The 13,117-nt window shown below is 34.7% G+C and overlaps 1 protein-coding gene across 5 annotated transcripts in view; it reads left to right on the forward strand.

Moving 5' to 3' along the window:
* Positions 1-13,117, forward strand: part of FXR1 (fragile X mental retardation, autosomal homolog 1) — a 68,400-nt gene that overhangs the window by 39,794 nt on the left and 15,489 nt on the right. For 4 of the 5 annotated variants that reach the window (XM_011968859.1, XM_011968860.1, XM_011968861.1 and 1 more), the window contains 5 exons: positions 226-304; positions 4,286-4,395; positions 10,480-10,566; positions 11,894-11,951; positions 12,039-12,101. In XM_011968859.1, the coding sequence (XP_011824249.1) occupies positions 226-304; positions 4,286-4,395; positions 10,480-10,566; positions 11,894-11,951; positions 12,039-12,101 (397 nt within the window). Of the gene's footprint in view, positions 1-225; positions 305-4,285; positions 4,396-10,479; positions 10,567-11,893; positions 12,102-13,117 lie in introns of all 5 variants that reach the window. The other variant, XM_011968862.1, reaches the window with a different exon arrangement.

The raw sequence follows: 13,117 nt of genomic DNA on the forward strand, positions 1-13,117 counted from the left end.
TTTGGTTTTAATAGTACTGACTGATTTGGGATTTTTAAAAATGATTTTTTTCTTAAGTACTTGGTGAATCACTTCACCTGAAATCTCTCACCAGTGGAATGAGCATAATCTTTTAGTAGAATATAATCATTCAGAATTTTCTCTTTTCTCATCTTTTTGTTTTGGATTATGGGTTGCTTCAAGATTGAAACAGGATTTCATTTTTACTTTTCCCCTCATCTACAGAGTGCTGATGCTGTAAAAAAGGCTAGAGGTTTCTTGGAATTTGTGGAGGATTTTATTCAGGTTCCTAGGAATCTCGTTGGTAGGTACTTTTACTAAATGTTAAATAAGTTAAACATTAGTTACATATAGTGACTTAATTGAAAACTGGTCTTGTAGTCTGATAACCTTATTCCAGTTTTGTGTAGATTTATTTAGATAGCAATAATTCTTTTTTTGGTGATAACATTTTGTGTAACTTGTTATTGTCATATGTTAAAAAGTAAAGATGTTTCTTCTGTACAAGATGACCCACTAATAAGGCCCAGAGTTTTTATAACAGTTTGTCATTACAGTTTTTCATCAGCCTTCTCATCCCTTGGGATCTTTCCTATTCTCACTCCTTTACTCTCTTTTTATCATTGATATATATTCATCAAAATTATGATAGTACTTTTTGAGAAGGTATTTGTGGTATTTGTTTTGTTTAGTGTGGAAGAAAAGTAACAGTGAACTAACAATAGGGTAATAAATTTCTACACAGTAGGTCCTGAATAGTAGGTTGTCACAAGGCATAGAATAATAAGGTAAGAACTTGTGGGCAGGAGAGAAGGATGATAATATGAGGAGTGATTTCACTGTTAATTATTTGACACCATTGTTGAAACTGTTGTACCCATGGATTATAGTTAAGTGACAAGAATTTGCATTTGAAGTTATGGTTAAATGAGCATTATAGGTTGGAGTGAGTTCATTTATAACTCTGTTATTAATATGCCCTATATCTATGCTGTCTGTCTTTTTGCTATTTGAGGCAATTGGGAAGGCTTTGGTTATGTGTTAAGTACACAGTGACTATACTAAAAATTGACTCTCTAAACATTTAATATAAAAAGCAGCATCAAGATAATGTAGTGAAGTTTACTAGAAGGGGGATGAGTTTTTGTTGCCTATTATCTCTCATTATTTTTTTTTGACGCTAAGGAAATACTTTCAGCTTCTTGGGTTCCATTTATAGAATGTGGCTTATTCTGCCTTTAGGAAATGTTTAGCCACAGGCGTCCTATTTGTTAAATTGTGTAAAACAAACATTAATAGAAAAATTTAAAAAAAAACTTCCATTCTAAAAAGATTTTTTTTTTTGGCCATTAATAAGTAGGAAAAGTAGTTTTCCTACTTATTAATATTCAGGAAAAGTAGTTTAAAACACAGAAATTTGTGTCTTGGAATTTAACTGTTAGTATTTATGAAAAAAGCCTTTTTTTTTTTTTTTTTTTTCCCCCTGAGATGGAGTCTTGCTTTGTCACCCAGGCCGGAGTGCAGTTGCAGTGATGCACTCTTGGCTCACTGCAACCTCTGCCTCCTGGGTTCAAGCGATTCTCCTGCCTCAGCCTCCCGCGTAGCTGGGACTGTAGGTGCCTGCCACCACGTGTGGCTAATTTTTGTATTTTTAGTAGAGATGTGGTTTCACCATATTGGCCAGGCTGGTCTTGAACTCCTGCTCCTGATCTTGTGATACGCCCACCTCAGCCTCCCAAAGTGCTGGGATTACAGGCATGATCCACCGCGCCCGGGTGTAAAAAGCCTTTCAGTTCTGCTCAAACATTTGGATAGGTATGACATTACTGCCAATTGTGTAAGCTCTACTTTATTAGTTCTTGGTATACCATTGTTCACTATAGACTGAACTGCTGGAAAGAGGAGATGTTAAAATTCAATATAAACTTGAAGAATGTTGTATAATTATACATAGGTAAGGTGCACAATGTTATCAAATGTTTATCAGTATCAAATGAAATCACCTTTGATAAGCTGCTTTTGAAAAGGATGCCCTTTTAAAAAATCATAATTATTGACACCTGTCAGTACTAACATTGTGGTAGCTGCTGTACAGAATGTAACTTTAACTTAACTAAGGTTTCCTCACTTGTAAAAATGATTTGGCAATGGATTTGTGAAAGGGAACCAGGTTTCTTTTCAATCCAAGTCTATCCGTTATAAAAGATAGCCTTGGTCTTAGAGAGTTGTAGTAGGTGTTGTGAGTAAAAGTTTCTGATATTTCAAAAATAAGAAAATTGGGTATATTTGTAGTTCTCTGTTCTCTTTATTCAGTGAAGTGGTGAGTACCTGTTGTCTCTTTTCCTGTATCCTGTCTATGTTGGCTTTGGTGATGCGGGTTGTGTGCTGTTTAGGAAATACACAATAGCAGTAACTATTACACATTGGTGAGATACTCAGGAACTTAGTACAAGAATTTCTGTTGGTTGTCATGTGTAAAAGTACAATGTTTCCCTCCATAATGTTTTATGGATGAAGCAGTCTTTTGAAAAATAGTACGTTTTTAGTCCAAATGAAAGAAAAAGAGAACTGAGGAATAAAAGGGAATGAGAACACTTGGTAGGTAAGTTCCAAAGAGGATTACCTTATACATTCATGTTCTGAGAGTTCTAAGACGACCATTCCCACCCCTCCCAAATCAAAGGGAAAAATATCTGAACATTGGTTTGAAAATGGTTCAAAACCTTTCACCTCCAGAAGCCTTCCTTAATCACTTCTCTCTGTCCCTTCAGCATTTATATTCAGTGCTCAATTTATACTGCAGGTCTGCTTCAGTTTGTCAATATGGTCTGGAATTTAAACTATGGAAATGATCATATAAAATATTGACGGTCTCTGGTGGGACTAAATAAAACTTGCAGGTAGGTTCCTGCCAAGGACCCCAGAAGGGTGATGGATGATCACTCAAAACTGGTATAGTTCACAAGAAGGAAGTGGCAGAAGTTCTGGGGGAGGAATATGGTGTATCAACCTGATCTTTGTTTTTCGAAAGACATTTGCTTGTTTTTAGCAGGGTCAAGGATGGAGTTGCTGCTTGAGCTTCACTGTGTTAACAATGAAAGTTGCTTTTATGTGCTGCTGCTAGGGCTGCTCAGAGAAGATACACGTCATTTGAATTCCCTGCCCTCCTTTTTTTTTTTTAACCTGTTCAATTGCTACTGCTTTTAAATTTAGGGTTATTAATGGGGAAGGAGGCTTGAGAGTAGGAATACAAGAGAGAAAAACCCATTATAGTCCTTTTATTGTATTGACCAGTCTACTGTTTCATTGTTCTTATTCTTTAATGGAAACTGTTCAGGCATGCAACAGGAATATCTGCCACTTTAACCCCTTCAACCAAGGTTTAAGTTTTTGTGAAAAGTGATTTATTTAAAAAATTGAGGATGTGGACTTGATAACAAATATGCTGTTGCTGTTCATTAAGGGGTACATCTGTTCCATATGGTGAAAGTTACTTGAATAGTACTTGTTAATAGGTACACAACTCAGTGTTGCTTTGTTATTTATGTGAGTATATGCTGATCTTTAGATAGTCCTTTAGGGAAAGAGAGCCTTTTGATCCCTTTGTTAATACACTCAATAACTGCTGTTTGACAGACTTGTAAGTGTAGAAAAGTTAAATATTTGAATTTTATGTCATTTTACAGTATTTTATACTTAGCAAGACAGCGTATCATGTGCATGCTTTATGTCATTTTTTTATATAGCTGTGAAGTACTTGAAAAACTTCTTGGTATAAAATGTAATACATGTAAATATTCATTCTAAAGTTATGTTCAAGTCATAGAAATCTCTTTTACAGATAGAAACTTGAAAATAAAAGCAAGATTGATGAATTTTGTTACTTATGTGAATTAATAAAGTGATAATGATTAATGCCAAATTAAAATAGTTTTCTCTTTGCCTTTATGTATATATCCAAGGTTTTGAAATGGGTTGGATGTTTAAAAAATATGAAAATGATATAAGCATATTTTAAAGTCTAGATTTTGAAAATTTCTTACATGCGAGCACTGTTTGTCAGTCCCAGTTAGTAACCTTAGGCATGCTGAAAGAGGAGTAAGTTTCAGACCAAGGGTAAAATTTTTTGGTAGTCTATAGGGTGAGTTAATTGAAAGTAAAAAGATGGGAGCGTCACTTGATGGTTGTTATTTAGTAGCAAGTTACAAGTAATTTGGGGCTGACATTGAAAGAATAGCAGAATTGATTTTTAGCTTACCATTATATTTGTTTTCTCTTACTAAAGGAAAAGTAATTGGAAAAAATGGCAAAGTTATTCAAGAAATAGTGGACAAATCTGGTGTGGTTCGAGTAAGAATTGAAGGGGACAATGAAAATAAATTACCCAGAGAAGACGTAAGTATTTAAAATGTAATTTCTTTCCCTCTTTAAAATGTCCTGTTTTTTTGGCCAACTTAATAATTGTAAACATTTTGTCTGTTTTATCTGATACAGAGGGTTTTTCTTTCCTTTTTAAAAATTATGTTTTTATAACAATATTTCATACACTTAAAAAAGTCATTTTCTACTGTGTGGGCCTTGTTAGTTGTTTTGATAGTACTTCAGTAAAAAAAGTTAGTTTTGATACAAAGATTTCTATTTGATAATCTTAACAGTTATTTTTCATACGCAGAGTGTAAAGCTGTAGAACTTGATACTCCCGAAGAGCTTTTTTTTTTTTAAATTTCAATAGTTTTTGGGGTACAGGTGGTTTTTGGTTACATGGTGAAGGTTCTTCAGTGGCGATTTCTGAGATTTTAGTGCACCTATCACCTGAGCAGTGTACACTGTATCCAATATGTAGTCTTTTATCCCTCATCCCCCTCACAAACTTCCTCCCCGCTGAGTCCCCAGAGTCCATTATAGCATTCTTTGGCCTTTGCATCCTCATAGCTAAGCTCCCACTTAGAAGTGAGAACATACGATATTTGGTTTTCCATTCCTGCGTTACTTCACTTAGAATAATGGCCTCCATCCAAGTTGCTGCAAAAGACGTTATTTCGTTCCTTTTTATGGCTGAGTAATATTCCATGGTGTATATATACCACAGTTTTTTTGTATCCACTCATTGGTTGATGGGCACTTAGGTTGGTTCCATATCTTTGCCATTGTAAACTGTGCTGACAAAGGAATTGTTGATTGTACTCTCCTTAACTATTTTATACAATCTGAAAGTATTGACTATTTCTTAATTGAAATCATTTTATGCTTTTACATTGCTGTAGAATCTGAAAGTATTGATCATTTCTTTTTTTCTTTTTTTTTTTTTTTTGAAACAGAGTCTCACTCTGTCACCAGGCTGGAGTGCAGTGGCACATTCTTGGCTCACTGCAACCTCTGCCTCTCTGGTTCAATCGATTCTCCTGCTTCAGCTTCCTGAGTAGCTGAGACTACAGGTGTGCACCACCACCCCCTGTTAATTTTTGCACTTTTAGTAGAGATGGGGTTTCACCAGGTTGGCCAGGATGATCTCAATCTTTTGACCTTGTGATCCGCCTGCCTCCGCCTCCCAAAGTGCTGGGATTACGGGCATGAGCCACCGTGCCCGGCCTTGACCATTTCTTAATTGAAATCCCATTATGCTTTTACGTTGCTATAGAATCTGAAAGTATTGACTATTTCTTAATTGAAATCCCCTTATGCTTTTATGTTGCTATTTTGGTCGTAGCTTTCTAAAATTTTTTGTCTTCTTTCTTCCCACATGTTGATATTTTGTCCCTAATTTTGTTCTTTGCTCCTTTTACATCATTTTAAGGATCTCACATTGATGGCTTTAGTGATCAACTCTATATACTTAAGCTTTGTGTTCCTGAATGTAAGACAAGGATTTTTACAAAATCATCTCTCAGAAAGCAGTACACTCACAACTTCTTGAGCTTTGCACAATAGAGTATTGTATGGGGAGTTTGTTAACCTGTTGGATAGAGGATCAGTCTTTTAAAAAAGAGAGAAAACTATATATTTAGCCCAGCCAAGTATTTAGTGTTGTAAAGATGTCAAAGATAGCCACTTCCTTTATTCCTTTTAATTAGAATGTGGAGGTGAATATACTAAGAATGAATGAGGAAAACAAATATTTAGGTATCATACAGATGAATACTTGTCTCTTGGAATGCTATTTTCAGTGATTTCATTCTGCACTGCTTTAAAAAGTGCAAATCTTGCATAACTTATTCTTCATAAGTACTCCTGCCCCATTTTGCATTATTTTAAGATGGCTTAGATAAGGATTAAAACTGATGGTCTTATGCCATTATTATTGTCATCGTTTTCGTTAATGCTTAGTATAACTAACGGTAAGATGAATGGTGAACCATTTGGCATACAACCAGTGCCTAACAGTTGGTCTGAAAAATCATAGTATTTATTGGCCAGGGCCATTAAATTGGTCAACTATGAATTTCTAAGCTGGATATTAATGTCTTCTCTTAGCTTGATTTATTCCCAGTTGCTTTTCGGTATTTACTGTTTTGTAGTAAGTGTACTCTTCTTGGTTTCCTTCATAAATAAGAATTTACTGTACTTTCTTGTGTTTGTAGTTTTAGCCATTGTTACTGTCATTTCTATGCCAGGGTTAAGAGACGTAAATGCTTACAGAGGCCAAGCAGTTATGTGATTAGGCAAGTTGGAATGTATAAGATAGGGATGGAAAGGACAGTGCCTTTCTTAATGGGGAATGCATGCCTTATTTGTTGCTACAATGGTATTTTTTGAGAAGCAGGAAACCTATAATATACAGAATTTTTCAGTTTTCAAAATACTGCATGCTAAAATAAATCTGAAGGTTGGTATTGGCTTATTGGGAGCCACCATGTCACAATTTAAGTTGGAGACTCAGTCTGTAACTTGTTTACTCTAAAGACTTTGGTGATCTCTCCCTAGCCTGAGATGACCTTTCCTGCATGTATACTATAGCAATTATTGTCTTTATGATTGGGTTTTTAATGATAGTCTTTCAGTCTTACTTATGTTTTGTTTTCTGGTATATGTCTCCAAACTAGTTATGAACTCCTTGAAATCAGGAAATCAAACCTGAACTTCCATATTCTCCAATCTCCCCTGTGACTATGAATTGAATAGAATGGGCACTTGATAAATATTTTAAGACATTTAAACTTAAAAAAATTAAGTTTGAGTTTTTAATTATTAAAGTTTACGTAAAGGTTAGAATAATACAAATGGGTATAATATCAGAAATAAATGTGTATCTGTGCCTTGTACATGTCTCTCCTTTCCTCTCCATGCCTACTAGGCTTTAACCTGTTTAAACTACCTTTGTATGCTTTTATTTTGCATTAAAAACAATGCTGCAGTCAACATCCCCTGTGACTCTTTGCCAACTATAACTGGAGAGGAAATTCCTCAAAGTGGATGTGATAGATCAAAGGTTTTATAGTATTTAAGTTTTTAGAGCTTGATAATTACTTTCTCACACATCACCACCACCAGTGTAGGAAATAGGTCTGTTTTCCACATCTTCACCAATACTAGGTTTTATTAAATTTTAGTTAATACCGTTACAGTAAGCGTACACTTTATCTTTCTATATGTTTAAAAGACATTTTTTTATTTTTCTGTAACCACCTTTTTGTCCTTTATGTATTTTTTGTCTTTAGTATCAGTGGGTGATAAGACCATTGCTTGTTTCTTTTGACTTGATTTCTTTTTATCCTGAGCAGGCATTTAAAAATTTTTATATTGTTGGATTTTTTAGGGTTTTGCTTTATGACTGGATTTTCTGTCATGCTTGGCAAGGTCTTTCCTGTTCCTAGATCAGAGATCTTAATCTCCACTTGTTTTTGTTGTTGATGGTTTTTAGTGCATAAACTTTTTGCTCCAGTTTGTTGTAAGGTGTCAGGAACAGGGATTCAGATTTTTCTTAGTGCTAAGTGATTATCTCAGTGTCACCTATTACGTATAAATAATCAGTTTTTAGTATTAAAAAAAAAACTTTTAAGTTTCTCCAAAATAACTTAGAAAAATGAACTAATATTCATTAGTAATCATTTACTCTTTAAAGTTTACCATTCCTTTTCTTTGGTGGTAACTAAAGGTGATAACATTTCCCATTCAAGGTCAAGGCATTGTATTTTCTCTTACTCCCTGAAGGTCATCTGTCTGGAATGACTTTATGTATTTGGCAAAATTTTATTTATTTTTAACATTTGTTTTACATAACAATATTCTTTCTTATTCCCTTAACTTTTCACACCTGGAGTGGCATAATTCACTTTCTCCTTAAAATTCCTGTTTTTTGGTGGTATCATTAATGCTGTACAATGAGTTTTTTATGAGAATTTTTTTTTTCCTGAGATTTTTGATTATCTTTAGAACAGAAACTTTATTCTTACACCTTAGCAGAAGATCCTGGCAGTTAACAAATAGATGTTATTTGGAATTAGGTAACTAGATGAAATTGACTGGCTCAATTGCTAATTTTATGACTTGAGCAAGTTATTTTGTTAACCGTAAAACTGGGATACTATTTCTTAGTTAATTTTTAAAAGCATGAAATAAAATACATGAAATGCATAATACAGACCTGAAAACAGGCTATATGTTTAAGATTTTTTTTAGGTCCTTGCCATCCCACCTCCTTTTTTATTCACTTTGAATGCCCTTTTATCTGCTTGTAAACTCCTGAGGTCAGTGTTAAGACTTCCCTACTCCCTAATCTTAAATTAGTTTCCCTTGTTTCACACTTTCATAGTTGAAATGACTTCTTCACAGCCACTGGGAACCTCTGTGCTGTATCCCTAGCACTTGCCCTGTTGCCTAAGTTTTAAATCAACTGTATCTAAAAATCATTACTCTTAAAAATTACTTTGAAAATAATTGAGTCATATATAGAACTAAAATGTCTTAAGCCATGCCTAGTTTCGTATTTAGAACCAAAAATCCCTAAGCCATTCTGTTTAAGTAACTGTTAGAAACTATTCTGTAAAATGAAGAAAATGAGAGACATGGAAACTGATTGGGAGAGTTAAGCTTTACTCTCATTTTTCTCAGCCATTAAGAAGCTGGAAGTATGTTTCTTTAAAGAAGAAAAATTCACAGTGTGCCATCTTATTTCTCTTTTCTGCCACTTTTTAAAAACCTTCTTATTCAGAAATTCAGCAAAGTAAACCAAGTCTGACCTAATACTTTGATTTACCTCTACATATCTTAATAATTCCTTTAATTTTACATTGTGTAAATATTTATGCTCTGGAGGTGATATTTCTTTTAGTGGTAAGGAAGTACCTCTTGTAGTACACAGACACTTAAGATTTTGTTACCTGAGCACATACTGCAGGGATAAGTGGGCTAATGTGCTTTATTATGCTTTAAAGCTATACCTACTGAGATGATATATCTAGCCTGTAAGTTTATAGCCAGTTTGAAGGAAAATTGTTTATTTTTGTTTTTGGAGACAGAGTCTTGCTCTGTTGTCCAGGCTGGAGGGCAGTGGCACAGTCTTGGCTCACGACAATGTCTGTCTCCCAGGCTCAAGCTATCTTCCTACCTCAGCCTCCCAAGTAGCTGGGACTACAGGCATGTGCTGCCGTGCCAGCTGATTTTTGTATATTTTGTGGAGATGTGGTTTGTCCATGTTGTCCAGGCTGGTCTCGAACTCATGAGCTCAAGTGATCCACCTGCCTCAGCCTCCCAAAGTGCTAGGATTATAGGTGTGAGTCACCATGACCTGCCGGAAAATCATTTTAACTTTAAAAGTTGATTTATATACTTGGAAAATTAAATTGGTTATAAATCAGAAAATTTGGTATAAACTGATTTTTAAAAATGATTTTTAAAGTGTTTAGCACACAGAACACAATTTACAACAGTAAATTGGGGTGCAAATCTGACAAGTGGTCGAAAATCTGAGTATTTCAACTTATATGGATTTTAGCATTTTTTCCCCCTTAAATCTTGAAGTTTAGTACATGTAAGTTGCTGCGTGTTTCAGAAGAGTTTTCCTAATTGTATATTGGGGCTGGGTACAGTGGCTCACGCCTGTAACCCCTTTGGGAAGTCAGTAATCCCAGCACTTTGGGAAGCCAAGGCAGGAGGATCACCTGAGACAAGGAGTTGGGCAGCAGAGCAAGATCCTGTCTCTACAAAAAATAAAAAATAATGACTGGTTGTGGTGACACGCATCTGTAGTCTCAGCTGCTCTGGAGGCTGAGACAGGAGAATCACTTGAGCCCAGGAGTTTGATGCTGCAGTGAGCTGTGATTGCACCACTGCACTGTAGCCTGGGCAACAGAGCAAGATGTCATCTCAAAAAAAAAAAGGTAGGGGGTGTGTGTGTGTGTGTGTCTGCCTGCCTGCCTCTGTGTGTGTGTGTGTGTGTGTGTCTGCCTGCCTGCCTGCCTGTCAATTTCATGTCACTTTCAGACTAGAACTTTGTTAAAATATTAAACACTGAAGACTTTTTTTTTTTTTTTTTTTAAACAGGGTATGGTTCCATTTGTATTTGTTGGCACTAAAGAAAGCATTGGAAATGTGCAAGTTCTTTTAGAGTATCATATTGCTTATCTAAAGGTTTGTATATGATTCATACTATATTCTGATATTGTTGCTGCATTTACTACATAAATGTTGTACATTTGCTACAAATTTTAAATGTCCTCACATTAAACATTTTATATTTGAAGTAAACTTCAAATCTTTAAATATTTTTGTTAATTCAGCTTCAGGTTTGCCATTTTTCTACATAAGAATTTAAAAAGTCTTTTGTCATCTTAAAGTGATTGGCGTTGTGTGCATAGTTTCTCTTCTCTCTGAGTTTTTATATTTCTTTCTTGTTTAAGAAATGATTACTTTCCTTTGTCTTCATGCAGTTTGACTCTCAGATCACTTATCTATCTGCATGTTCATACTGCAGCCATTTAGTTTTTACTTTTGTACTTTACATACAAATAGGGTACAGAACCAGGAGTGACATTGGGATTCCTTGGTAACTTTGGCATTATGCAAATCATCTGCATCATCTCCATAGACATTATTTGATAATTTGTAACCATTGTTAACAAAATAGTCTATATGAGTTGATACATAAAGAGCAAGGGTTTTTAGAAAAATATGACCCATAAATTATTAAACATTTTAATTTTATTTTCTGCTCTTTCCCTTTTATTCCTGCTGTTTCTCTTTTTAAAGTATAATATTCTCACCTGTTCTCTGCCTCTAGTATGTTTTCCTCCCAGTCTATTGTATCATTGCTGCTGTTACTATTTTGAGATCACTCCGATAATGTCATTTCTTTTCTTTTGAAATTCATCTTTATATGAAAAGTCACAATTAAAACTGGCATTTTGAAGCCAGTGCTTTATCTTTCAAAACTCATCTTTTAACAAAGAGTTTTCTCTAGACATCTAACCTTTGCATCTTGTAATGACCTCAATTTCTGAATGACCAAGTCTAGCAGCCCTTCTAGGTCACAACTCATGTGTGTCTACTTTGATAGGAAAGTAGCTTGTTAATAGTACCTTTCATAGATGCTGCCTGTATCTCATTCAGCAGTTCTAACTCCTTGAGGGCAAAATCCGGTAATATTGTATAATTGTTAGCTATTTAATAAATAACTTATTTTAAAGCTGTTAAACATCCCCTTGATCGGGGAGAGTCCATGTCCTCTTTTATATTGTATGCCTACAGCAGCATGTTCAGCACACTCTAGGCCGTTCAGTAAATGTTGAACTGAAACAGCTAATGACCTCATCAATTCTGTTGACTAGGAACACAATGCTCTTTACCATCTACTTCCCTAAGGTCACAGTTTTGGTAAGGAGTACAGCTCTAGCTCTAGGCTTTAGGAAGACAAAAAGTTATATATAAGAAGACTTACTCGTTTTTGTTTTGATTGTAGGAAGTAGAACAGCTAAGAATGGAACGCCTACAGATTGATGAACAGCTACGACAGATTGGTATGGGTTTCAGACCTTCTTCCACCAGAGGGCCTGAAAAAGAGAAAGGATATGCCACTGATGAAAGTACCGTCTCTTCTGTACAAGGTTCTAGGTCTTATAGTGGAAGAGGCAGAGGTCGTCGGGGCCCTAATTACACCTCCGGTTATGGTAAAAAAAACTTTTTTTTTTGTAGTAGTAATAATAGTAGTTTAGGTGCTCTAACACATTTTCTTATAATTAGTTCATTATCTTGGCTTTGAGGGTAGAAGGTAGTTTTGAAGGTTTGGTACATGTCTTAATAGTAGTGATGGTATACGTTAAAATGACAGTAAAATATATAAAATTTCCAAGCAGTTATGTAACGAAGCAAAGCATGTTTTTAAGTTGGTATTTCATTGTCATGTTCATTATATTTACAAAGAATACATATGTAACTTGTTTTTCAAATACTTTGCTAGTACAGTTTTATACATTTCCTAGTAAATACCTAATAATGGTGGTGATACTTTTAGGAATCATCTTTTGTCTACCCTCTTCAAATAAAAAATGAAAAGTATGCGAATCACTGCCAAGATTGCATATAGCAAGTCTTTACTAGCTTTTAAAAAATATTTTATTTACTCATTTGGCATATTTGAATATATTAACATCTCACATCTGGAATTACTTTGTTTAACAACATTTCACTAAAATGAAGGCTCTGAAAGCCAGAATCTAATTTAACACTTCATAAATGAACATTTTCTAAAATATATTTCACTGTGAGGATTGGGTATAACCCAGGTAGGAAGGGGACAGTGGAGTGATGATAGTCAACAATTCTCTAATCCTAAATTCTCCCTTATTCTTCTTCAGCTTTGGAGTTGTTCCATTTTTCTACATTTGGACTTGGATCTTAGCAGTGACCTGATTTGTTTTTTTCCTTCGCCCATTTTCTTTCTCTTTTCCTCTTCTTTTCTTCACTCCTATACTTACTCTCTTTTGAGGAAATACAAAACATTTTCCAAAATGTAAGGCATTTAAGGAATATAGAAATAAATGCAAATTTCCTGCTTAATTGAAGGATCATGTAATGCTGACAAAGTTATATTAAACCTGAACTACCTTCAATTTGTTGTAGAGTTGTAAGTTTGTGTCCCTTCCCTTTAATATCATATCTTTATGTTCTCATTTTCTTACATATA

The sequence above is a fragment of the Mandrillus leucophaeus genome, unplaced genomic scaffold (genome assembly GCF_000951045.1).
Source record: "Mandrillus leucophaeus isolate KB7577 unplaced genomic scaffold, Mleu.le_1.0 Scaffold860, whole genome shotgun sequence".
Lineage (NCBI taxonomy): Eukaryota > Metazoa > Chordata > Mammalia > Primates > Cercopithecidae > Mandrillus > Mandrillus leucophaeus.